Source organism: Rhinoraja longicauda, chromosome 19 (genome assembly GCF_053455715.1).
Source record: "Rhinoraja longicauda isolate Sanriku21f chromosome 19, sRhiLon1.1, whole genome shotgun sequence".
In the NCBI taxonomy this organism is placed as follows: domain Eukaryota; kingdom Metazoa; phylum Chordata; class Chondrichthyes; order Rajiformes; family Arhynchobatidae; genus Rhinoraja; species Rhinoraja longicauda.
In genome coordinates this window covers 6381737-6408084 of record NC_135971.1, presented here as the reverse complement: position 1 = coordinate 6408084, position 26348 = coordinate 6381737, and the positions used below count along the sequence as shown (strand labels likewise).

The 26348-nt window shown below is 47.3% G+C and overlaps 2 protein-coding genes across 2 annotated transcripts in view; both read left to right on the top strand.

Annotated features, from left to right (window-relative positions):
- The window catches only part of LOC144603060 (uncharacterized), a 278950-nt gene extending 267121 nt beyond the window's left edge, over nt 1-11829 (top strand). The window contains exon 5 of the mRNA XM_078416199.1: nt 11665-11829. The gene's annotated coding sequence lies outside the window, so the exon portion shown is untranslated. The remainder of the gene's footprint in view (nt 1-11664) is intronic.
- On the top strand, nt 5715-25096 carry LOC144602608 (zinc-binding protein A33-like). The gene is made up of 7 exons (XM_078415739.1): nt 5715-5887; nt 11994-12219; nt 12309-12404; nt 23183-23416; nt 23743-23765; nt 23855-23973; nt 25019-25096. Exons 1-7 carry the CDS (start codon nt 5715-5717, stop codon nt 25066-25068), a joined length of 921 nt encoding a protein of 306 aa, XP_078271865.1. The 3' UTR covers nt 25069-25096.
- The last annotated feature ends 1252 nt before the right edge of the window (nt 25097-26348 follow it).

The following is a 26348-nucleotide window of genomic DNA, read 5'->3' as shown; positions in this document are numbered from 1 at the left end:
AGCAAGGAACTGCAGATGCTGGTGCAGCGAAGAAAGATACAAAATGCTGGAGTAACTCAGCTGGTCAGGCAGCATCCCTGGAGAACATGGATAAGGTGATGTTTCGGGTGTTAGTGCCATAGGGTGATACAGTGTGAAAACAGCCCCCCCCCTGGCCAACGTGGCCCAGCTGCACTAGTCCCACCTGCCTGTGCTTGGTCCATGTCCCTCCAAACATGTCCTTTCCATGTACCTGTCCAACAGTTTCTTAACTGTTGGGATAGTCCCTGCCTCAACTACCTCATATGACAGCTTGTTCCATACACCCACCTGCGCCTGTGTGGAAAAAGTTACCCCTAAGATTCCCATAAAATCTTTTCCCCCTCACGTTGAATCTATGTCCTCTGGTCCTCGATTCCCCTACTCTGGGCAAGAGACTCTGTGCATCTACCCGATCTATTCCTCTCATGATTTTATACGTGGGACCCTTCTTCAACCTCATTGCTGAGTATGGCCAAGTCACTCCTTTCTCTCCTCTCTTTGGCAGGCAGAACGTCCAAAATCTTGAAAGCACATAGCACCAGTCTGATAAACAGCTTCTTCCCAACTGTTTTGAGCTCCCGAACGGCCCTTCGATAAGATGGGGCGTAGTCCTGCTCTTCCAACCCACCTCATCGCCGAGGTTAGTTAGCAGGACATAAAATGTGTAGGAAGGAACTGGCGAGGCTGGTTTTAACCGAAGATGGACACAGTAAGCTGGAGTAACTCTTCAGAGTGTGGGAGGAAACCGGAGCACCCGGAGAAAACCTACACGTTCAAAGGGAGAACGTACAAACTCCGTACTGACAGCACCCTTAGTCAGGATCGAACCCGGGTCTTCAGCGCTGTAAGGCAGCAACTCCACTGCTGCGCCACCGTGCCATGTTCTCCAGTAGATGAGGTTAGAGGAGGTGCATCCGACCCTCTGCCACATGTGGAAGGATTGTCAATGAGTCAGATAAAACTGTTTTATTGCAAAAGTTCTTCGCTATTTTAAAACTTTAATTTCCTAGCATGACAGGGTGATGTGCCATTTCCCATTATAAGTATTCTGTAACTCATGACTGACTTAAAATATCTCAACACCATACTGAAAACATAGTGCAGAGTTACCCTATGTAACGAAAACAGACCTAATTCATCGAAACAGCAAATATATACTTGGTTTACAGTTTAGTTTGTCACGTGTGCCGAGGGACAGTGAAAAGCTTTTTGGAGTCATAGGGTCATAGAGTGATATAGAGTCGAAACAAGCCCTTCGGCCCAACTTGCCCTCACGGGCCAACAATGTCCCAGCTACACTAGTCCCAGTTGTCTGCGCTTGGTCCATATCCCTCCAAACCTGTCCTACCTATGTGCCTGTTCCTTAAACGATGGCATAGTCCCTGCCTCCACTACCTCCTCTGGCAGGTTGTTCCATACACCCACCACCCTCTGTGTGACAAAAAATGTTGCGTGCTATCTAGTGAGCGGAAAGACAATAAATACATGATTACAACCGAGCCATTAACAGTGTTCAGATACATGATCAGGGAACAACGTTTAGTGCAAGGTAAAGCCAGCAAAGTCCGAGTCTGAAGAAGGGTCTCGACTCGAAACGTCCCCAATTCCTTCTCTCCAGAGACGTTGCCTGTTCCATTGAGTTACTCCAACTATTTGTGCCCATCTTCGGTTTAAACCATCATCTGCAATTCCTTCCTACCACAAAGTCCGTTCAGAGATAGTCCAAGGGTCACCAACAAGGCAGATAGTAGTTCAGGACTGCTCTCTGGTCGTGGTCAGATGATTCAGTTGCCTGTTCCAGTTACAGTCATGTCACTAACACCACGTATGGAATCCAAATCAATTTGTTTACAAGGGTTCCATTATCTCAGCACAGCATCAGTTTCGCCCCACGTACAAAGAGTGAGTTATGAGTTTGCCTGGCAATTAGGGTTCCAGTCCCACTGTGCATTGGTAGAAGGACTTTACACTACAAATGCACCGCGGCACGGTGGCGCAGCGGGTAGAGTTGCTGCCTCACAGCGCCTGAGATCCGGGTTCAATCCTGACTACGGGCGCTGTCTGTACGGAGTTTGTACGTTCTCCTAGTGACCGCGTATGTTTTCTCCGAGATCTTCGGTTTCCTCCCACACTCCAAAGACCTACAGGTATGGAGGCTAATTGTTTGGTGTAAATGTAAATTGTCCCGAGTGTGTGTAGGATAGTGTTAATATGCGGGGATCGCTGGTCGGGTGGACTCGGTGGGCAAAAGGGCCTATTTCCGCGCTGTATCTCTAAACTAAACTAAACTAAATTCTCACATCTTTTAATAACCATTGAGTGGGGAGTGCTCCGGCCATTTATTGGAACTATTGAGTAAGTCCGAAGCAGGGAGATGATATTTTGTTCATGGCGGATGAGCTGGTTTTCAATTACGCCAAGCAGTTGTGCATCGGTGGAGCTTATGCCAGACAGCGCCGGCGACCCGGGTTCGATCCTGACTACGGGTGGTGTCTGTCTGTGCGGAGTATGTACGTTCTTCCCGTGGGCTGTGTGGGTTTTCTCCGGGATCTCCGCTTTTCTCCCACATTCCAAAGGCGTACAGGTTTGCAGGCTAACTGGCTTGGATATAATTGTAAACTGTCCCCATCGTGTGTAGGATAGTGTTAGTGTGCAGGGATCGCTGGTCGGCACGGACCCGGTGGGCCGCAGGGCCTGTTTCCGCGGTGTATCTCGAAACTAAACTAGACAATGAAGTATCCTCATGCCCACTATTTTGCCCTCTCTCTCCAACAAGTTATGTGCTTACCTAGGTACAGTGAAATGCTTTGTTTTGCATTCAAAACCAAAGCAGCACACAAGTGTCACCACGTGTCTGGTTTCGTCAAAGTACCGAACAGTCCTATCTACCCCCTGCTGCGGCAACAGGACAACCCCCAACCTCCCCCCTCCACTTGACATCTACCTTGCTCTCGACGAAGATGGTTCTCCAACAGGAACTGTATGTATGTATTTATCATTTCCACCGAGGCAGACACACTCACACAGATACATGCACACAGATACACACACACACAGACAAGCACACATACACACACAGAGACACACGCACAGAGACACACACATACACAAACACAGACAGACAGACACACACGCGCGCGCGCACACAGACACCAATACCCAGATACACAGAGACACACACGACACAGAAAGGCACACGCAGACACACACAGACAGAAGCAGACACACTCACACAGATACACACACACTCAGACACGCGCACACACTCACACACAGAGACAGACACACTCATCCACTCACAGACACACACAGACCGACACACGTGCGCACACACAGACACCAATACACAGATACAGATAGAGAGAGAGAGAGACACACACACACTTGACAACTTTGATAATGACATTATTTTATTGCAGTGAACGGACCCAAAATGTCACCAATTCCTTCTCTCCAGAGATGCTGGCTGGCCCGGTGAGTTACTCCAGCATTTTGTGTCTCTCTTTGGTGTAAACCAGCATCTGCAGTGCCTTCCTGCACTGTTCATGAAACATCTGTACACATAACCAATCTATTCACAATCCCCGTTACAACAACAGATTGATACCCTTCACCTCTCTGGTGAAGTTAGTACGCCGTGTACATTTTGCTGCGCAAGTAAGTATTCATCAGACCTTGCAAGCATAGATTAAATAACAGCAATAAATAAATATAATTAAATAGAAATATTACTAAACTTACGATTGATCAATGCATTCAGCATGACCCCGGTAATGAACAGTTAACTGATACAATTAGCAGCGGTAAACACAGAAACTAGGTCTGAAGGAGGGACCCAACCCAAAACGTCACCTGTCCATGTTCTCCAGAGATGCAGCAAGACCCGCTGAGTTACCCCAGCACTTTCTACCTTTTTTCTTCGGGTAGATCTATTGCTTCGGAATAAACGGATCAAAGAATTTGGCAGAAGGCTGGAACAGGGGCCTAAAGTGGATAATTATCTGTTTGTGTGTTGACCGGGTTTTTTTAGATCAAATGGCCAACCCCTGGTCATATGTCCTGGGTTCCTGAATACTCAGCTGCAAGGCATCACATTAGTGCAGCAGGTGGAACCGCCGCCTCACAGTAACTGTTCAATGGCTTTGATTTGACCCACGGTGGCGCAGCGGTAGAGTTGCTGCCTCACAGCGCCAGAGACCCGGGTTCGGACCTGACGACGGGCGCTTATCTGTACCGAGTTTGTACATTCTCCCCGTGACCCGCGTGGGTTTTCTCCGAGATCTTCGGTTTCCCCCCACATTCCAAAGACGTACAGGTTTGTAAGCTAATTGGCTTTGGTACAATTGTAAACGGTACCTAGTGTGTGTAGGATAGTGTTAATGAGCGGGGATCGCTGGTTGGCGCCGACTCGGTGGGCAGAAAGGACTGTTTCCGTGCTGTATCTCTAAACTTAATTAAAGCAAAGTAGACCTTCTGGATGTGGTGAACACGCTTTAAAATTTGATCTTGCGAAGGTCTGAAAATGAGGAAGGTGTGAAGAAAATGGGATCCCTCCATGTTTGGAGAGCATGGGAAATGAGAACTACATAAAGGAGGGTGGAATAATCCTACAACAACTAGAAAGCAGCTCTGAACTACTATCCACCTCATTGGTGACCCTCGGACTATCTTTGATCAGACTTTGCTGGGTTTACCTTGCACTAAACATTATTCCCTTATCATGTATCTATAAATGCCTCAATTAGAATCGTGCGTTGCCTTTCCGCTGACTGGTTAGCACGCAACAAAAGCTTTTAGACAATAGACTTTAGGTGAAGGAGCAGGCCATTCGGTCCGTTGAGCCACAATCGCCATTCATTGTGATCATGGTTGATCATCCACAATCAGTACCCCGTTCCTGCCTTCTCTCCATATCCCTTGACACTGATATCTTTAAAAGCTCTATCTAACTCACTGTACTTCGGTACATGTGACGTGTGGTCCGTTCCACCCACCCAACTGGGAACGCAAATTCAATGCATTTATATCAAGAGGACTGGAATACAAAAACAGAGACGTAACGCTGAGGCTCTATAAGGCGCCGGTCAGACCACATTTGGAGTACTGTGAGCAAATTTGGGCCCCATATCTGAAGAGGGATGTGCTGGCTCTGGAGAGGGTCCAGAGGAGGTTTACAAGAATGATTCGAGGAATGAGTGGGTTAGCATTTGATGAGCGTTTTACAGCACCGGGCCTGTACTCACTGGAGTTTAGAAGGTTGAGGGGGGACCTAATTGAAACTTAGCGAATAATGAAAGGCGTAGATAGAGTGGATGTGGAGAGGATGTTTCCACTGGTGGGAGAAGAAGTAAAGGGCGCTCGTTTGGAAAGGTGGTAAGGAGGAATTTCTTTAGTCACAGAGCAGTTCATCTGTGGAACTCATTGTCACAGAGAGCTGTGGAGACCAAGTCAGTGGATATTTTTACGGTAGAGATAGAAAAATTATTGATTAGAATGGATGTCAAGGATTATGGGGAGAAGGCAGGAAAATGTGATGAGGCAGATATTAGCCATGATTGAATGGCGGAGTAGACTCGATGAGCCAAATGGCCTAATGCTACTCCTATAACTTGTGAACTTGAGAACTTGAATCTCTGGTGGGAGATCGCTGGCTGTTGGGAGGCTTCCAAAGGCGTCCCGCCACGAGATGAAGGATGCAGTGTGTCTCAGCTCTGTCTGACGCAGTGGGGAACAGTGCGGCGCCGTACCAAGGCAGGTCGCTGGGACTGTCCATCGCTGTTGACGAAAGGCCGGGCTCTTCCTCAGTGGCAAAGTACACTTGCAGGATGACCACGGAGAGGAAGATGAGAAGCAACCTCTTGGCCAAGTCAGTCTGAGCAGGAAACAACTTCCTAGCCTGTAGACAGTGAGAGGCAGATGTTATTGCAGATAGTGTTGGTCTTCATTGCTGCAGATTTAATTTCTACAGATGCGACGCACAAAGCATTTTATCGGGATGCATCACAGTTTGGTTTGGGAACAGCTCCACCCAAGTACGCAAGAGATTGCAGAGAGCTGTAGCGCAGCCCAGACCAAATCGCAAAACCAACCTCCCTTCCATCGACAATTAATTCAAGGCCGTCAGCATTATCAAGGGTGAATCTCACCCCGATCACTCCCTCTTCTCCCCCCCCCCCCCCCCCCCCCGTCAGACAAGAGGTACAGAAGATTGACACAAAGTTCTGGAGTAACTCAGCGGGTCAGGAAGCATCTCTGGAGAAAAAGGATGGGTGGCGTTTCGGGTGGGGACACTTCCTCAGACCCGACCCGAAACGTCATCAATCCTTTCTCTCCAGAGATGCTGCCTGACCCGCTGAGTAACTCCACCACTGTCTCCATCTTTGGTATGAACAAGCATCTGCAATTTCGTATTTCTACTAAGAGGTACAGGAGTGTGGAAACGCATACATCCAGATTCATCAACTTGGCATTCTTCTGCACCTCACCTATTTAAGTGCCTCAAATATAGTGATTATATCTCACTCCACCCCCTGCTCTGTAGCATGTTCCAGATATCACCCACTCTCAGTGTAAATCTATGTACTAAACCTCTCGTTTGTTTGTTTGTTCCTGAACTACAGCCAAAACAGTACACGATAGTGCGACAATTTTCAGCCCTCCTTACTCAGCGCCATCCTTTTGATGCTAATGGAAGAAGTTTAATTGAAATCGGTGTTATATTTTTAAAGTTATTCGCATTTTAATGTTTAAATCTATCTCCTAGGGAGGGAGGGGGGAGGTGGGAGGGAGGGATGAAAAAAGTGGGGTTGAGGGAGAGGGGAGGGAAGGTGAGAGGGGGGGGGGAGAGGGTGCAGCACCAATGCAGGAGATGTTTGGGCCCAACGGGTCCACTTGATCTATTAAAACCTGAATCTCACATATACTTTAAAATTCTTTGCTCTCAATATAAACCTGCACTCTCGTGATTTGATATCTTTGCACGCGAATAAGGTTTAGATAATTACCCTGCATCCTGCTGCAGACTTTGACAACCTTCCCCGCTATCCGCAATTTTTGCTTCCTCCACAAACTTACTAATCACACCTCCCACATTCACATCCAAGCCATGATCATATAACATAAACAGCAAAGGTTGCAGCGCCGATCTCTGCTGCACACCACCAGCCACAGACCTCCAAGCAGAAAAATCACCCTTCTACCGCTACCTTCTACCTCCAACCACCAAGCCAATTGTGGATCCATTTCACCAGCTCGCCTGGATCCCACCTGCCTTCGCTTTCTGGACCAGTCTGACACGCGGAACATTGTCAAGTCCCTCAGTGAAGTTCATATATTGGTTCACAATGGGATCAGTGTGTTAGTTGTACACACCCATCAAATCCACCCGTGAATCCGCTCTCTTTCAACAACCCCACAACCACAAGTCTCCACCCATTCTGTACAACACCCGATCATTCAACCTCTGCTTCCTTCCATGGTCCAAGCCACCCCTCCCTCTCTCTCACCCTCCACTCAAAGAAATAGGGGCAGGCCATCTGGCCCCTCATGTCTGCCCGCATTCACTATGATCATGACGACCCCATCACACACCTCCACCTCCTCTTTATCAACCTCAAATTACCACTAACATCAATATCCTCTTGCTCCGATCTGCCTCCATATGTGAGTAGCCCCCCTCCCCCTTCGTTTCTCCTTCACCACCGCAATCTCGCAATCCTCATCACTCTCCACCCTCCCCCTCCCCATCCACCCGCCCCCACCTCACGAAATTCCTCTCCATGGCTTAAAATGTGGAATAAAAGCAGAAATTGCCCCAAATACTCAGGTGGTCAGGCAGCATCTGCAAGGTGAAACAGACATTACATTTCAGATCTAATACTGATGATGAATGGTGTTCAACCTGAGCCATTAACTCTGTTTTCGGTCTCTACAGAAGCTAACCGATCTTCTGGGTATTTCTTGGATCTTATGTCTTTCAGATTTTCAGCATCTGCTTTATTTTTAATTTTTCCAGTTCAATGTTCGATTGGAATGTGAGTTTGACCATAAATTGCCATGAAAACGTTGACAGCCTTCGGCAGGTCGGGCAGTGTACAGTATTTGGAAATGGAAGGCTTTATATTTCTGAGGTACTGTGGAGCAGCGGGTCGAGCCGGTGCCTCATGGGGCTGGAGACCAAGGTTCAACCCTGCGATAATTTGGAGTTAACACTGAGAAAAACGGACACGGTAGATGTGGTTAGGGGAGGTGCAAGTGAACCTCTGCCTCACCAGAAAGGACTGGCGATGTCCCTAAGTGGAGTCTGGGAAGGACGTATAGGGATAGGTTTTGCATCTACTGGACTCCTATCTGTAGGCGAGACCAAGTGCAGACCGAGCGATCATTTCGCTGAACACATACGCCCAGTGGGTCTTGACCTATGCGATCTCCGGATTGCCAAACATTTTAATTCCCATTCCCAGGCTGACCTTTCTGTCCAGGGCCGCCTCTGTTGTCAGAGCGAGGCCCAGCACAAATTGGAGGAAGAGCATCTCATATTTCACTTGGGCAGCTTCCAACCCAGCTATGAATACTGATTTATCTAATGTCAAGTAAGCCTTGTAATTCACCTCTCTCTGTCCCCGCCCACACCATGGACATCGTGCTAGTTTACCTGTTGATGTCCCTTAATTATCATCCATTCCACAGTCAACAATGGACCACTGTGGGCTCAACTTTTCCTTCATCATCAGTGCACGCTCTGATTGTTGTCTTCATTTTCATACCTCATGGTGACCACGAGACATTGACCACAAACACACTGACTCCAACATCTCCCCAGACTGTGCCTCGTCTAGCCCAGAAGGCAGTGGAGACCAATTCTCTGAATGCCTTCAAGAGAGAGCTAGATAGAGCTCTTAAGGGTAGCGGAGTCAGGGGGTATGGGGAGAAGGCAGGAACGGGGTACTGATTGAGAATGATCAGCCATGATCACATTGAATGGCAGTGCTGGCTCGAAGGGCCGAATGGCCTTCTCCTGCGTCTATTGTCTATTGCTCCGGGTTTCTCCCACCTCCAAAAGACATGCGGGTTTGTCGGTTAATTGCCCTTAGTGTGCAGGGAGTGTTGCGACATTTAGCACAGTGGCATCTGCTTATAATGTGCATTAGAAAAGTGGTCTGTGGCTCAGATTGAACCACGACCAGACTACTGCAATGTTCTTTCTGTATTCTGTGCCAAATCATGCCGTGGAACTTGTGGATGTGTTTATTGAAAATATAATTACGTACAAAATGGCAAAGCTACAGAACGCGAGTGAGCGCGGAAATAAAACCAGGGGGAATGTAAATGTGGGAAGAGAAAAATAAACAGCAAGTGAAATCAGAGCTGTCGATCCGTTCATTTCAACGCGTTAACCGCGTCCGTCAAAGCAACAGAAATACTTTTGTGTAATTCTGTGTCTTGTTGCTTTTATTTTCGTCTGGCTTTATGGTAATTCGCATAAAACTGTACCTTAATTGGTACACGTGACAATAAAAGACATTTGAAACCTATATCTAATACTTACTAAAGCTTACTTGGATAATTTAACGCTTTTAAACGAGCTCTTGTTCAGACCTTATCTTTTTTCCTGATTATCGTGTAATGAGGATCTGTGATGCCATCTGCCAGCCTGATTCTCTCCTCACTTATGCCTCAATCATCCCCTCTAACATCTTCAGACTTTAAACTCAAAGCTTGTCACCGAACCGATTGCCGAAGATAGACACAAAATCTGGAGTAACTCAGCGGGACAGGCAGCATCTTCAAACGGTCAGAATCGACCCGCAGATGCTGGTTTCAACCGAAGATTGAGTCTGAAGAAGGGTCTCGACCCGAAACGTCACCCATTCCTTCTCTCCCGAGATGCTGTTAGTCCCGCTGAGTTACTCCAGCATTTTGTGTCTGTCTTCGGTTTAAACCAGCGCCTGCAGTTCCTTCCTACACATAGCGACTGAATACTGTTCACTTCAGCTTTGATGGCGACCGGTATTATGGAAGCAAGACACCATGGCGCTGATGGCGGCGGCAACCCGAGACCCGCTGTTGCCGCGGCTCCTCTTCCCCCTCCTCCACCCTCTTCCCCTCATCCCCCACCCTCTCCGCCGGGCCTGCAGCGGCGGCGGCCCCGACCCCGACCCCGCCCGGCAGCGGCTCCAAAAGGAGCGGCGGCCGCTACGGAGAGAGGCGGCCATGGAGGCCCGGAGTGGAGGTGGAGAGAGAAATGGAGGGGGGAGGGAGAGGAGGTGAGAGAAATGGAGGGGTGAGGGAGAGGAGGAGAGATAAATGGAGGGGTGAGGGAGAGGAGGAGAGAGAAATGGAGGGGTGAGGGAGAGGAGGAGAGAGAAATGGAGGGGTGAATGAGAGGAGGTGAGGGAAATGGAGGGGTGAGGGGAAGGAGGAGAGAGAAATGGAGGGGTGAGGGAGAGGAGGAGAGAGAAATGGAGGGGTGAGGAGGAGAGGAAGAGGCGAGGGAGAGGAGGGGTGAGGGGGAGGAGAGGGATGAGAGAGAGGTGGAGAGGGGCGGGAGGAGGACTGGTGAAGGAGAGGAAGGGGGGTGAGGAGGAGGAGAGGTGAAGGAGAGGAAGGGGGAGAGGAGGAGGTGCAGGGAGAGGGAGAGAATGAGAGGGAGTGGAGGAGGGTGAGTAGAGGAGAGGAGGAGAGGGAGAGGAGGAGAGGGCGAGTAGGAGGATGAGGGAGAGGAGCAGAGGGAGAGGGAGGAGGAGCAAGAGGATGAGGGGTGATTCGGAGGTATCCTCTTTCTTCAGGAAACGGGGCTTCAACTCCACTCCACGTTGTTGTCCAGCCTCACTTACCCCCTCTGGCAGCTTGTTCCAGACACCCACGACCTTCTGTGTAAAAATATTTTCATCAGGTTCCGATTAAATCTTGCACCTCTCACCACAAACCTGTGTCCTCTAGTTCTCGATTCCACTGCTCCGGGTAACAGACTGTGCATTCACCCTGTCTATTCACCTCTTGATCTTATGCACTTCAGCCTCCTGCGCTCCAATTAATAAATCCTTCCCTGCCCAACCTCTCCCTTTCGCTCTGACCCTCAAATCCTGGCACCATCTTCGTGAATCCACTCTGCAGTTGTTTCCAACATTTTATCCTGCCTTACACTGTCCCAAGCGCTACTCTGCGCTTCCGTCTATATTCAGGACAGTTTAATGTGTAACTGACCCAACCCTGTGTTAGAGAGCGGGGGAACCCTCCATAGTTTCCGCGGGTGGATTTGTCTCCTTCCTTTAAAATGGTCGTAACGATGGTGACCCTCGGGTGCTCTGGCCGACGCTCCTCTTCCCAGAGGAAGGCAGACATTGATGGTGAAACTCACCAGCGCCTTCAGTGCACCTGCACAACCTTTGGCCGTCTGAGGAGAAGACTGTTTGAAGATCAGGACACAATTCGCAAGTCCTCAATCATTTTGTCACACACCTTCTGTCTTCTCATCTCTGGCCTTTGTCCAACCGTCTGCCCATCAACGGCAAAACGCGCCTCTCGCAGTGTAATCAGCGTTTTGGGGGAACAGTATGTGTGATGATGCCATTAAAATACAGAATATATCTCATCTATCAATTCACAGATTTTAGTTATTTTTCTTTTTAAATGTTTCTGCAGGTTTCTGCTACTAAAATGCCGACATGACCTACTACGGTTTCAAGGGCCGAGTGGTCTATCTTTCTCCTCTAGTATCTTTGATCAGCAGCTGCGCGAAAGGGAATACGTTTTGAACCAGGAAGAGGCGGAGTTAAAATGGCTTCGAAAGACCAGGTCGAGAGTTGGACCGAGGAGGCAGTTTGTCCCATCTGCCTGGATTTCTTCACCGATCCGGTTATACTGGAGTGCGGGCACAACTTCTGCCGCTCCTGTATCACACAGAGTTGGGACAGGGAGGGGAGAAACTCCTGCCCGGAATGTAGAGAGGTGTTTACAGACCGCACCCTCAGGGTGAGTCGGGCCTTGGCGAGACTGGCTGAGAAAGCTCGAACACTGAGCCTGAATCAGGAAATAATTCCAGAGAAGGAAATTAAACTTCACTGCGAGAAACATCAGGAAGAAGTGAAGCTGTTTTGTGAAACTGACAAGAAGCTGATCTGCCTGGTTTGTCGAGATGCGCGGGAACACAGAGATCACCGCTTCATGCCGGTAGATGAAGCTGTTGAAATCTTTAAGGTAAAAGCAAACCGATTTTAATCACATCATTTTAATTCCATTTTTACTGTTCAACAGTTTAATTTTCTGATTCCCAAACACAATTCCAGGATCAGGTGAAAGCTTCCATCAAATCTCTCACGAAAAAGAAATCAGGGATCCAGCAAATGGAGCAGCAACAGAAAGAGAAGATTTCTGGAGTTCTGGTGAGGCTTTTAAGTTTCGATTTCCTGATCTTGTGCAGGTTTGATCCCTGTGACGCGTGCAATAACAGGGCAGCGCAGTGACACAAGTAGTGCTGCTGTCTCCTAGTTCTGGTAAGCGGGTTCGATCCTCACCTTGGGCGCTGCCCGTGTGGTTCACGCCTTCTCCCTGTGACCGCGGCGGATTCTGTCATGGTTACCGCTGTTCAAAAATGAAGCAGATGACACGGAGAATTCTTCAAAAAGTTAAAAGCCTTTATTTGCAAACAACGGCTGGAACAATCAGGATGTCAACCATCTGACTGCCCACTTAGTACACCGGGCAGCCTATTTTTATAGGATTATTCTAAACCTTATCTTCTTTACATTACCTCATACCCACACTCCTTTCTTCAGTCCTTCATTTCTTTGTAGTACCCGTTTGTCCCGCCACCATTAAATCCCATTTGGTAATATATCCTTATCTCAATGCTCACATCCCTTCATACTTCGCCTCCCTTATTTCCTGCTAGTCCATCCCTCACGTCCATCCATCACCCCAAGGCCTATGTCTTTCCTTATCTCTTCTCTTGCCGCCATTAAATCCTACTCATTGATGAATGTCCGCATCTCTTCACATTCTGCCACCCTTATCGTCTAGGCTAAAGCAAAGGTAAAGGCTAAAGAAAAGGAGTGTTATGTTACCGACACGTGTCAAGGGTAAGGAATGTCTAGAGCACCTTAATTAGTTACAGAGAGGCGCCTAATGCCTAAGTAGTTACAAACCTTAAACAACAATGTATAAAATAATACCGTAACAATGTCTAATGTATAAAATAATATCGTATTATCTCCAATATTCCCCCCTTTGAGACCTACACGGTCTCACAGAAAAAGAAAACCAAAAAACGCACATGTTGTTAACTCAAATCATAAATCCACTCTCAACCATTAGCCCCCCAACTTAGGATTGTATAAAGAATGTGCAGTTTGTCAGTGTTCTTCTTCCAACATGCTAACATCCTGGGTCACTCGGCCAAAAACCTGCCCCCATATGTCTAGGGTAGGAAAAAAGACCCAGCTTCCCTTACAACGACGTTCTTAGTAATCCTCCAGAGTAAATTGTTCAACAGTATAGTATTCTATCGGAGGGATCTGTTTCTCTTGGAGGTGAAATTTGCCCGTATCCTGGAGCAACGGCAGCTGATTCGCAGTAGCTTTCACTCTTCTCCTGTATTTTCGTTCTCTTGCCCGTTTACCTCGAGGTCATTCACAGGTTGTGCCTGTGGGACAGTCCTTGTAGAATGATTGAGATGGTACCATGTAGACCGGCCCTCTACCTGAACAGCAGTCGGTGAGGCCTTAGCTACTGTGAACGGTCCTTCCCTTCTTGGCTCATTCCACCTTCGTCGAAAGGCTCGCACATAGGCCTGATCTCCGGGTTTAATAGGTCCTTCTCCCTGGTCCGCCTCTGGCTCCTTTTGCTTTTCCTGTGTGTAAATAGACTTGTGTATCATAGTTAATTGTTGCATGTATTGTTTAAGTTCTACCCCTAATTGTTCCAAACTTGGTCCCTTGTAAGGACCTCTCCATTTGGGCATCGGCATGGGTCTGCCAGTGAGCATCTCATGTGGTGTTAAATGAGTTATTCGATTAGTTTGCACGTGACAGCTCATTAATGCCAATGGCAGGGCATCAATCCAATTTAACTTTGTAGTTGCGCAAATCTTGTTCAATTTAGCCTTCAATGTTCCATTAACTCTTTCTACCATGCCCTGAGATTGAGGGTGGTATACACACCCAAATCTTTGTTTCACTCTCAGGGTTTGCAGTACCAACTTAACTGTTTTTTGAATAAAAGCCGCTCCATTGTCGGAACTGATTTCGGTTGGTATGCCGAATCGTGGGATGACCTCATTTGTCAGAAACTTGACTACAGTTCCTGCACCTAAATCCTTAGATGGTACTGCCTCCACCTATCTGCTAAATCTATCAATTACTACCAGCATATACCTTTTCCCTCTTACTTTTTTCAGCATGTCCACATAGTCAATAACCAGGTGCCTAAATGGTCCTTCGGGCACAGGTATATGTCCTATAGGTGTTGATATTCCCTTTCTAACATTGTTTTGAGCACATATCTCACATTGTGACAAAATGTAATCCACTGAAGCCTGTAGATAGGGTGACCAAAACCCATCTCTCTTTATCTTCCTTAACACTTCCCCCCTTCCACAGTGGTCTAGCCCATGCGCTTCTGAGATGAGAATGGTCAGCAGAGGTGTAGGTGCTACCAGCAAACCTTCCGTAGTCCACAGGCCCTCTACACTCTGTTTGGCTCCCCTCTGTCTCCACATTGTTTGTCCAGCTAAAGTAGCCCTACCTTGCATTGCAATTATATCCTCCTGTGTGGGTTGCAGGTTCAAATTTACCTGCGGGGCAATAATGGCTGATTGGCATCCAGACGCTTTTCTGGCTGCTTCGTCTGCGGCAGGATTGCCCTTTGTGATCATGTCGTTTCCCTTTTTATGTGCCTGGCATTTAACGATAGCTAGTGCCTTAGGTTTAGTCAGTGCCCTTATTAGGTCTGAAATTTGCTGAAAATGCTGTATGGGGTCCCCATTGCTTTTCTTGAAGCTTCGCTGCTTCCATACTGCCCCAAACAGGTGGCAGACCCCATGTGCATATGCTGAATCTGTGTAAATGTCAGCTTTCTCACCCTCCATCATTTCACACGCTGTTGTTAAGGCCTTAATCTCTGCTAACTGGGCTGAACAAGGTTGTGGGCAAGCTTCTAATCTGATTGTTTGAAAACCTGATTGGTCCAGCTGCACTACTGCAAATCCTGCATGATTGCCATCATAATCCTTATAGCATGAACCATCCACAAACAAAACTTTCTTGTCCTCATCATTCAATGGTTCTGATTGTAAGTCCGTCCTTAATTTAGAAAAAACCATCGTTTTTGAGAGTGATCATTGAGAGTGATCAGCCATGATCGCATTGAATGGCGGTACTGGCTCGAAGGGCTGAATGGCCTACTCCTGCACCTATTGTCTATTGTCTATTGTTTCCCCAACGCAATCATGCGGCTCCCCCTCATAGTCAAGCGGAACATAATCAGCTATGTTACTTGTAATGTCTGGGAATGTCAAGAGCATTTGAAATGCTATTATTCTGGCCGGTGTTAATACAAACTTCCCCTTCTCCAACAGCTCTACTACTTTATGGTGTGTATATATAGTTACATATAACATAACATAACAACACTTTATTGTCACTCGGCACAAACACCGAACGAAATTTCAGCAGTCACAAACACAGCAAAAAAGAAAAGAACACAGGACACCCGACCCCAACACAAACATCCATCACAGTGACTCCAAACACCCCCTCACTGTGATGGAGGCAACAAAACTTCCCCTCTCCTCCCCCCGCACCCACGGACAGGCAGCTCGACCCCTACCGAGGCAAACGACAAGCACAGCCCCCGCAAGGGGATGGAAGGCCCCCCGGCCGAGCCGCCCCGGGCACCGAAACGTCCCGCGGCCACACCAGGCGATGTTAAGTCCAGCTGCCGAGCCGCACCGGGCACTGAAACGTCCCGCGGCCGAGCCGCGCTGGCGATGTTAAGTCCAGCGGCCAAGCCGCGCCGGGCACTGAAACGTCCCGCGGCCGCACCGGGCGATGTTAAGTCCAGCGGCCGAGTCGCACCGGGCACTGAAACGTCCCGCGGCCGAGCCGCGCCGGCGATGTTAAGTCCCGCAGCCGAGCCACTCCGGGCGATGGAAGGCCCCGTGGGCGAGCTGCGCCCCGGGGAAGAGACCTAATAAAAGAAAGGTTTCACCCCACCCCACCCCACCCCACCACACATACACAGCCAAAAACAGAAACAAAAACCATCCCAACACCGACACAAACAAAACAAAAAGAAAAAAAGACAACAGACTGCCAGAGAGCCGCAGCCGTTAGGCGCAGCCAACTCCTCAGGATAGCCCATGGTTTTAGATGATGCTTTGTTGTACGCATAGTGCAACGCAGCCAGTCCCTGATAGCAGGGTGGGTAACCCTGCGCCACCTCATCCAATTTTGTACTGTAGTATGCTACAGGCTGCTTAGCTTTACCTATGCCTGTTTCCTGCGTCAGTACTGCTGCAGCGTAGCCCTCCTGCCTGTTGGAAACATACAAGTGAAACATTCTCTCATAATTTGGCAGGGCCAGGGCTGGGGCTGACTGTAACTCTCGCTTAATGGTGTTAAAAGCTGTCTCCGTCTCCGCCTCCTCATTCTATTCTAAAACATTTCTCAAATTTGTGTGTCCTGCTTCCTTCAGTATTTCTCTCAATGGCATCACAATTTCAGCATATTCTCCAATCCAGTCTGAGCTATATCCAGACATTCCCAAAAATGTCATCATTTGCTTTACTGTCCGAGGCTTGGGAGCTTTAATTATTGCCTCAATTTGATCTGGTGCTATAGCTATAGCCTTTACTCCACCTGTTGCTTACAAAACTGCAACTTCTTCCTGGACACTTTATGGCCTCCGTATGCCAGCCTTTCTAAAAGAGTCTGGGTGCCTTGCTCACATTGCTCCTCACTTTCAGAGCAGACCAACAAATCATCCACATATTGTATTAATGTACTATGTAGGGATATACCTTCCAAATCTGCCTTCAGTACCTGATTGAAAACATGAGGCGAGTGTTTAAATCCCTGTGGCATCCTAGTATAAGTATATTGAATGCCCCTGTAAGTAAACGCAAACAAAAACTGGCATCTTTCCGCTAACGGCACGCTAAAGAATGTTGAGCAGAGATCAATCACTGAAAAGTACGCTGCCTCCGGTGGAATGTTAGTCAGCAGTGTGTGTGGGTTTGGAACCACTGCTGGCCAATCTCACACTACCTCATTGACTGCTCGTAGATCATGTACTAATCTCCACCTTGTCTTGTCTGCTTTTAAAACTGGTAATAGCGGGGTGTTACAGGGACTTTTTGTTCTAACCAGTACTCCCGCTTCCAACAGACCCTGTATAGTTATTGCTATGCCTTCCTCTGCTTCTGGCTTTAAGGGGTATTGTGGTCTCCTTGGCGGAATCGCCCCTTGTTTTAGTTCTATTTCTACTGGGTTTGCCGATTTCACTTTCCCGACATCTGTATCATGTTGTGACCATAAGCCATGTGGCAGCCTGTTGAACATGTTTTCCTTCGTCTGACCTTCTCCCTTCTGTACTAAAAAGAGATGGTGCTGGGGACTAATTTCAATCTCTTTTGTCGTTCCCACCATATCTATGCTCACCACTATCTTGACATAATTATCGTCCTCAGATTTCCATACCTTTGGTGTAATTTCTTTCCAGTTAACAATAGTGTTTACTTGCTTCATCATGAGCCCCAAGTCCCTGGACTGATATCCCTTATTTACTAGTAATGTCACACGAGGTGCAGCTCCTGGCACCCTATACCACTTGTCAAAAAAGGTGTTCCATTTAATTTGCAAGGCTGCCCCTTATTTTCCAATTGTTATGGCTTCTGCCCTTAGGTGCTGCTGGCCGCATGCTCCCAGGCGCCACAACCTCTCTTGCTCTATGTCCTGGGTCTCGTCAAACTGTACCGTACAATGTAGCTCAGTCTTGGGTGGGGTTGCTTCAGGTAATAGGTTCATTACTCCCTCTTTCCATCTGTTCCACGTATTCCAAATTTGATCTTCTATATTTCCTACCCAAAATACATTAGCTTTTCTAGCTTCCCCCATAAACAGCTGGGTATTCAATTTCTCCACGTTCAGACCATCTTTGGTACATTCTAACTTTAATTCTAGTTTCAACAAGGCATCCCTACCTAGCAGATTAATGGGGGTTCCTTTGGACACCAATACTGGCAATACTATTTCTCTATTACTCATTTTTAAACTTACAGGGGTTGTGCATCGTGTTAACTGTGTTTTTCCCGAGAACCCTACAGTTTTAACAAATTTTCCTGACATGGGAAGGTGGGAGGCTTACTGCGGCTCCACACAAGTATATAACATAACATATAACATATAACAACTACAGCATGGAAACAGGCCTGTCCGGCCCTACCAGTCCACGCCGACCATTCTCCCTGACCTAGTCTCATCTACCTGCACTCAGACCATAACCCTCCAATCCCCTCCTATCCATATACCTATCCAATTTACTCTTAAATAATAAAATCGAGCCAGCCTCCACCACTTCCACCGGAAGTCCATTCCATACAGCCACAACCCTCTGAGTAAAGAAGTTCCCCCTCATGTTACCCCTAAACCTTTGTCCCTCAATTCTGAAGCTATGTCCCCTTGTTGGAATCTTCCCCACTCTCAAAGGGAAAAGCCTACCCACGTCAACTCTGTCCGTCCCTCTCAAAATTTTAAAAACCTCTATCAAGTCCCCCCTCAACCTTCTACGCTCCAAAGAATAAAGACCCAACCTGTTCAACCTCTCTCTATAGCCTAAGTGCTGAAACCCAGGCAACATTCTAGTAAATCTCCTCTGTACCCTCTCCATTTTGTCGACATCCTTCCTATAATTTGGCGACCAGAACTGCACACCATACTCCAGATTCGGCCTCACCAATGCCCTGTACAATTTCAACATTACATCCCAACTTCTATACTCGATGCTCTGATTTATAAAGGCAAGCATACCAAACGCCTTCTTCACCACCCTATCCATATGAGATTCCACCTTCAGGGAACAATGCACAGTTATTCCCAGATCCCTCTGTTCCACTGCATTCCTCAATTCCCTACCATTTACCCTGTACGTCCTATTTTGATTTGTCCTACCAAAATGCAGCACCTCACACTTATCAGCATTAAACTCCATCTGCCATCTTTCAGCCCACCCTTCCAAAAGGCCCAAGTCTCTCTGTAGACTTTGAAAATCTACCTCACTATCAACTACTCCACCTATCTTAGTGGAGTATGTAGCTCCAGTATCTATCATCATAGGTGTTAACCGCCCTCCCAAAATTACCTGAACCATGGGTTCTTCTTCTGCCTGTCGCGTTATCATTGGGTAAAGTCCCTTCCCATCCGGGTCATCTGGGCACCCTTAATATCTAACATAGGGGTTCACGAGTCCAGGCGGGCCTCCTGCCGAGCCCGCTAGGGCTTGCCCTGGGTTAAAACCCTGCTCATCCCCTGTGGGTCCCTGTTGGTACGGGCCAGGCCACGGTCGGTGTGGGCAGTTCCTCCTCAGGTGCCCTACCTGATTACATCCCCAACATATTCTATCAACTACCTGTCTGCCTACTGGCCTTCCTCTTCCCCTTCCTTGTGCTCCCCCTTGAGGGCCCCAATCCTGTCGGGGCTGATTCCCTGATCTGATTTGCCCCTGATAGGACATTTGAGGAGAAGCTCCCCCAAAGACATTTATTATTGGCATGGGAGTCTCTGGCCTCTGCCTGGCTCTGCATTAGGACTCACTGTGCATCAGTGTATCGTTCACTTCTGCTGCTTCAGCCAGGTCTGCTGTTACTGCCAGCATTTTCTTTCCTTTTTCACGCTCTTTCTTTTTTAGTTCTTCTAGTTGCATTTGCATCAACTTTCTCTGCACCTCTTCTTGTTGGTTCTCCATTTTTTGTCGTCTGCATGAACCAGGTGGTCCCTGAACTGGGAGTGGGATATGGTTGACAATTCCACCACTTCCTCCAGTCTGGACTTAACTCGAGGAGACATGGCGTCCACTATAGCAGTCCGAAACAAAGCGGTCATCAACTCTTTACCGTCTATTTTTTGTTCGGTTTCGAGTCTCCACCTTTTCAGTTGATCCTCCAGATAAGCCGCTGGGTTCTCCGTGTCTCCCAGCGGGTCTCCTTTCAATATCTTTAGGTCCACCTTGAGCGGGTAACAGTCTCTGAGGGCCTGCCACACCCTCTGCTAATTTCGTGGTTCCCACTACCTTCACCAGTCGTGCCTTCAAATCTCCCATAGCCAATAACCGTCCCATAGTATCCTCCTCAAATGACCTAATCCATTTTCCTGCCCCGTTATATATGTTGGGCAAGGTGCTTTTCAGCCCTTCTAGGTCTCGGGTCGCCCAAGGGATATACTGGGTTTGTCCTGCCTTTATCAAAAGTAACATCATCATTCCACCCCTCAGCTCCTGTGTCCCGCTTGCCATCCCCTGTTGTGGTTCTACCTGTATGCTTTCTCACCTCATTCCTTCCTGGGCGTACACCTGGCTTTCCTTTCTTTCTCTTTCTATAGTTTTTTCCAACTCCCTCATTTCCATCTCTAAGCGCTTCATGGATGCCTTTATTTCCCTTCTACGCTCCCTTGTTTTTCCCCCATCACTTTCTAATTCTGCTTCACTCACAGTTTTGCCCTCTCTCTGATGCCTGTTGATTACTCGCCTGTGTTTCTGCGTTGTTGTCTCCCTCATACTCCTCATTTGCTGCCTGGCGGATCTCACAAATCTTTCTGTCCCTGAGGTCCCTGAGGTCCTGCAGTCTTCTGATGTCTGCTTCTAGTTCCCGTGCTTCTTGCTTCATCCTTTCCTTTTCTCGCTGCCCCCTTCTTTGTCTATATTCCTTTATGTCTTGCCCATTCCTCCAAACTTCGACTTCTCCCTCTATCTCCACTATCCCTTTCATCAAAGGGCACTGCTTTATTCCTTCCAGGCCGGAATAGGGAGGGGGATACCCAGGCTGGGGTACAGAGTTGATTTTTCTCCTGAAGCTCCTGACTTTCATGCTGTTTTTCGGGTTTTTCACCTGTGTTTGGAGTGGTATTCTTTTCCTGGTATGCTTTCCTCAGCCTTTCTCCTTCTATTCTAAACAATTTAAGCACGTCTAGTTCTTTTTCCTTTTTCGTTACTCGGATTTCTGATTTATCCTTGGGTTTATAGTTCTTGATTAACACTTCCATTTCATCACACATGTTTATATCAAACGTGCCTTCCTTGGGCCATTTCGTGACTAATTTTCCCCTCCTTTTTTCCCATTTTTCAGTGTTTTTTAATATCCTCTTTGGATACGGGGAATTTCTTACTTAGTATTTCAACTGCAGTTATTTTATTCATTGTACTTGTCTTATTTTAGTGCACTTGGTCAGTCAGTTTAAATGCAGTCCTTGTTCTCACTCCGTTCCGTCGCTATAGTCACTATGCTACCTACTACGCTATTTCTATTTTCTACAGTTCTACTATATTCCTTTAATATTTTGCAATTTTATTATTTTTATGTTATCCAATTATTCCAATTCTTGATCTGCCCGTACAAACCCCTCCTCACTTAGGGCGGTATCCACAGACCCTCTGATCCTGCCCGTACAGACCCCTAGCTGACCAGAGTGACCCCCGGTTAACTAGAGCGGTATCCACAGGACGCCCCGTCTATTCAGTCCCCTATCCTCTTAGGGCGGTATCCACAAGGTCTTTTTGACGTCACAAATCCACTTTCTTAACTTATCTATTTTCTACTTACCCCACTGCGCAGCCTTCTTGAGCAATCCTCCGGGTCTCTTTTTAGAATATTTTAGCCAGATTCTTTGGATCAGAGAGGCCCTTTTAACCCCCTAGACGCTTCTGTGTCACCAGCGGCCCCCCGTTTCAACAGGTTAAAAATCCAAATGAAGCGGAAAACCGCCTACCTTTTAGTGGGTGACCACCCTTGTCCTGTTGTTCCGGGGAGCCCCCATGGGGCTAGGAAGCGCCCTTGGCTGGTCGTCCTTTATCGAACGGGCCTCTTTCCGATCCTGCCGACTACGCCAATTTTGTCGTGGTTACCGGTGTTCAAAAATTAAGCAGATGACACGGAGAATTCTTCAAGAAGTTAAAAGCCTTTATTTGCAAACAACGGCTGGAACAATCAGGATGTCAACCATCTGACTGCCCACTTAGTACACCGGGCTGCCTATTTTTATAGGATTATTCTAAACCTTATCTTCTTTACATTACCTCATACCCACACTCCTTTCTTCAGTCATTCATTACTTTGTAGTCACCCGTCTGTCCCGCCACCATTAAATCCCATTTAGTAATATATCCTTATCTCAATGCTCACATCCCTTCATACTTCGCCTCCCTTATTTCCTGCTAGTCCATCCCTCACGTCCATCCATCACCCCAAGGCCTATGTCTTTCCTTATCTCTTCTCTTGCCACCATTAAATCCTACTCATTGATGAATGTCTGCATCTCTTCACATTCTGCCACCCTTATCGTCTAGGCTAAAGCAAAGGTACAGGCTAAAGAAAAGGAGTGTTATGTTACCGACACGTGTCAAGGGCAAGGAATGTCTAGAGCGCCTTAATTAGTTACAGAGAGGCGCCTAATGCCTAAGTAGTTACAAACCTTAAACAACAATGTATAAAATAATACCGTAACAATTTCTAATGTATAAAATAATATCATGTATAAAATAATATCGTATTATCTCCCATAATTCCTTCCACGTCCAAACGACACGCCGGTTGGAGAGTCAATCGGCGATTGTAAATCATCCCTGTGAAAGTAGGTGGTGGGCAAATCAATGGGAATTAAAGGGGATGTGAAAGGGAATGGGCGGCAGGGAATTGGATGAGGGGAATGGGATTGATGGGATAATGACATTTCCGAAGCATTTGTACAAGCTATTGAATTCTCGTGATAATCAGCTATCTATTCAATGGAAGTAAATGGGATTGGTGAGGATCTGTACAGTGGCCAGTATGGATATAGTTGGCAGAATGGTCTATTCCTGCACCCTATGACCAGATATTGATTGGCCAAATAATATTTTCCATACCGTGAGGAAACACAATACAGTGACATATTGATCTTCACCTTTCATTTCACAGGAACAGTCACACAACCTTCAGTCACAGATCACATCCCAGTTTGTTGAACTGCACCAGATTCTCACTGAGAAAGAGCAGCGTGTACTGACAGATATCCAGGAGGAAGAGAAGAAGATTCTGAATACAATGGAGAAACATCTCCAAGTGATTCAAGAGAATTTAAATTCCATTGAGAACGAAGTCAAAAGCTTACAGGAACAGCTGGATCTAAAAGACAACGTGTCATTTTTGAAGGTGAGGGGTTTTGGTGAGGTGAAAGTGCACGGTGGGTGACATTTGTGAAATAAACGCCACATTTACCAGTGATTCAGAACTGGCCCAATGTTCCCCGTGTCCCAGCAATGTGCTGCTGTTGTTCCAAAACTAAAGGGCTTCCCTCATAATGTATGGGAGCTCAGCACTGCCTGCAAACTCCTTGGGAAAGAGCTGCTGTGATCTTACCAATGAGAGTTGGGAAAGGGGAATTATCAGATGCTTGTAGCAATCTATGTGAAGTTCCCACTGTCCTGACGAGAAAAGTCCATCTCAGTTAATTGCGATTTGTGTTTTATTTCTTGCAGGAGGAAGCTGGCCGCAAGATGAGGTAGGACATCGTCTGGACTGAATGTACTTGTAGAACAGCTCAAAAACATGCTGATGCTCAATTTATAACCTGTCGTTAAATATTTGCAGGGTTCATGATGAAGCCAAATCACTGTCGGTTGCAGATGGTGCCTTGCCGATGGAAAGGTTCGATAACCCTTTTTTGCTCAACACCGTGTTTAGAGAAACAACTGACGTCATCAAGCAAGGTAAATCTTAATCCCTTTCCATTGTTGTTGTTTGATATCTTTACGTCATACGTGGATGCAAAGTTTGATGTAATGATTGGATTGAAGGGAAATCAGATTAATCTAAGCTGGGAAGCATCACAGTCAGAGAGCAAAGCAGCACAGAAACAGGCCCTTTCACTGCACACGCCCATGCTGACCAAGTTGCCCAATCAAGCTCGCCCCACTTGCCTGCGTCTGCCCCATATCCTTCCAAGTCGTTCCAATCCACCTACCTGCCCAAGTGTCTCTCAAATATCGTAATTGTACCTGCCTTGAACACTTCCTCTGGCAGCTCACTCCATATAGGAACGACCTACTGCTGGAAAAAGCTGCTCTTCAACAAGTTAGTGTTTCCCCTGTCACCTGAAACCGATGTCCTCCAGTATTAGATTGGAAAAATACTGTGGGTATTCACCTTATCTGTGCACCTTATATAGATCTTATCCACGCCTATAGTCAGCCTGAAAGGCTCCAAAGACAAACGTCCCCACCTGCGCTAACTCTCCTGATAAACATACCTTCCAGACCCGATAGAGTCCTCGTAAATCTTCTTGCACCCTCTCCAGTTTGCCAACAACCTCATTGTCTCAACGCTGTCTTTAATATCCTGACTTTTGAAAGAATGAGCAACAAACACATTCTCCACCTCCCTGCCTGTCACCGTTGCATCTTCCATGGCACTGTGTACCTGCACCCTGACATCTCTCCGTTCTATAAAGCTCCCCGTTTACTGTGTATGTCCTGCCCTGGTTTGTCTCAGCAAAGTGCATCGCCTCACCTTCACATGAATAAATCCCACCTGCCGTTCCTGAGCCCATTGGCCCAGTTCACAGGGAACCCATTTACTCTCAGGTAACATTCTTCACTCTCCACAATGTCACCAATTTTAGTTCCATCTGCAAACTGACTAACCTTGCAACCTACATACACACCCAATCGTGTATATAAATAAGGAACAAGAGTGGACTCTGTCTCCAGTCTGAAAAACAACCCTCTACCAACATCCTCTGTTTGCGACCTTCAGGTAATGTTGTGTTCCATCCGCTAGTTCACCCCGGATTAGCACAGAGATAAGGAGACATTACTGCACGCAGAGACTGGGGAACGACCCTGCACCGGTGGCTGTGGAGACTCAGTCATTCAGTGCTCTTGGAGCTGAGAGCCATGGTTGTAGATTAGAGTCTGGCCCTTCGGCCCATCGTGTCCATGACCATCTTTTCCCCAGCTATACTAATCGATTTGCCCACATTCCATCGGCATTCTTCTGCACCTCACTTATTTAAGTACCTCCAATATATTGATGATATCTCACTCCGCCACCCCCTCTAGCATGTTCCCGATATCACCCACTCTCAGAGTAAATCTATGTACTAAACCTCTCGTTTGTTTGTTCCTGAACTACAGCGAAAGTGGTACACGATAGCATGACTATTTTAAGCCCACCTTCCTCACCGTCATCCCTTTGGTGCTAATGGAAGAAGCTTCATTGAAATCGGTGTTATATCTTTTAAGTTATTCACATTTTAAAGTTTAAATCTATCTCCTAGGGAGGTGGGGTAGAGGGAGGGAGAGAGGGGGAGGGGGGTGAGGGAGGGAGGGAGGAAGGAGGGGAGGAGGGGGAGAAGTGGGGAAGAGAGGGTGCTGCACCAATGCAGGAGAGGATTGGGCCCAACGTGTCCACTTGGTCTAGTAAAACCTAAATTTCAGATATACTTTAAAATTCTTTGCTCTCAATATAAACCTACACTCTCTTGATTTGATATCCCTGCATGCGAATAAGGTTTAGATAATTACCCTGCATCCTTCTGCAGACTTTGACAACCTTCCCCACTATCCACAATTTTTGCTTCCTCCCCAAACTTACTAATCACACCTCCCACATTCACATCCAAGCCATGATCATATAACATAAACAGCAAAGGTTGCAGCACCGATCTCTGCTGCACACCACCAGCCACAGACCTCCAAGCAGAAAAATCATCCTTCTACCGCTACCTTCTATCTCCAACCACCAAGCCACTTGTTGATCCATTTCACCAGCTCGCCTTGGATCCCACCTGCATTCGCTTTCTGGACCAGCCTTGCACGCGGAACATTGTCAAGTCCCTCAGTGAAGTTCATATATTGGTTCACAATGAGATCAGTGTGTTAGTTGTCCACACCCATCAAATCCACCCGTGAATCCGCTCTCTTTCAACGACCCCACAACCACAAGTCTCCACCCATTCTGTTCTGTCCACACCGATCATTCAACCTCTGCTTCCTTCCATGGTCCAAGTCACCCCTCCCTCTCTCTCTCACCCTCCACTCAAAGAAACAGGGGCAGGTCATCTGGCCCCTCGTGTCTGCCCCCT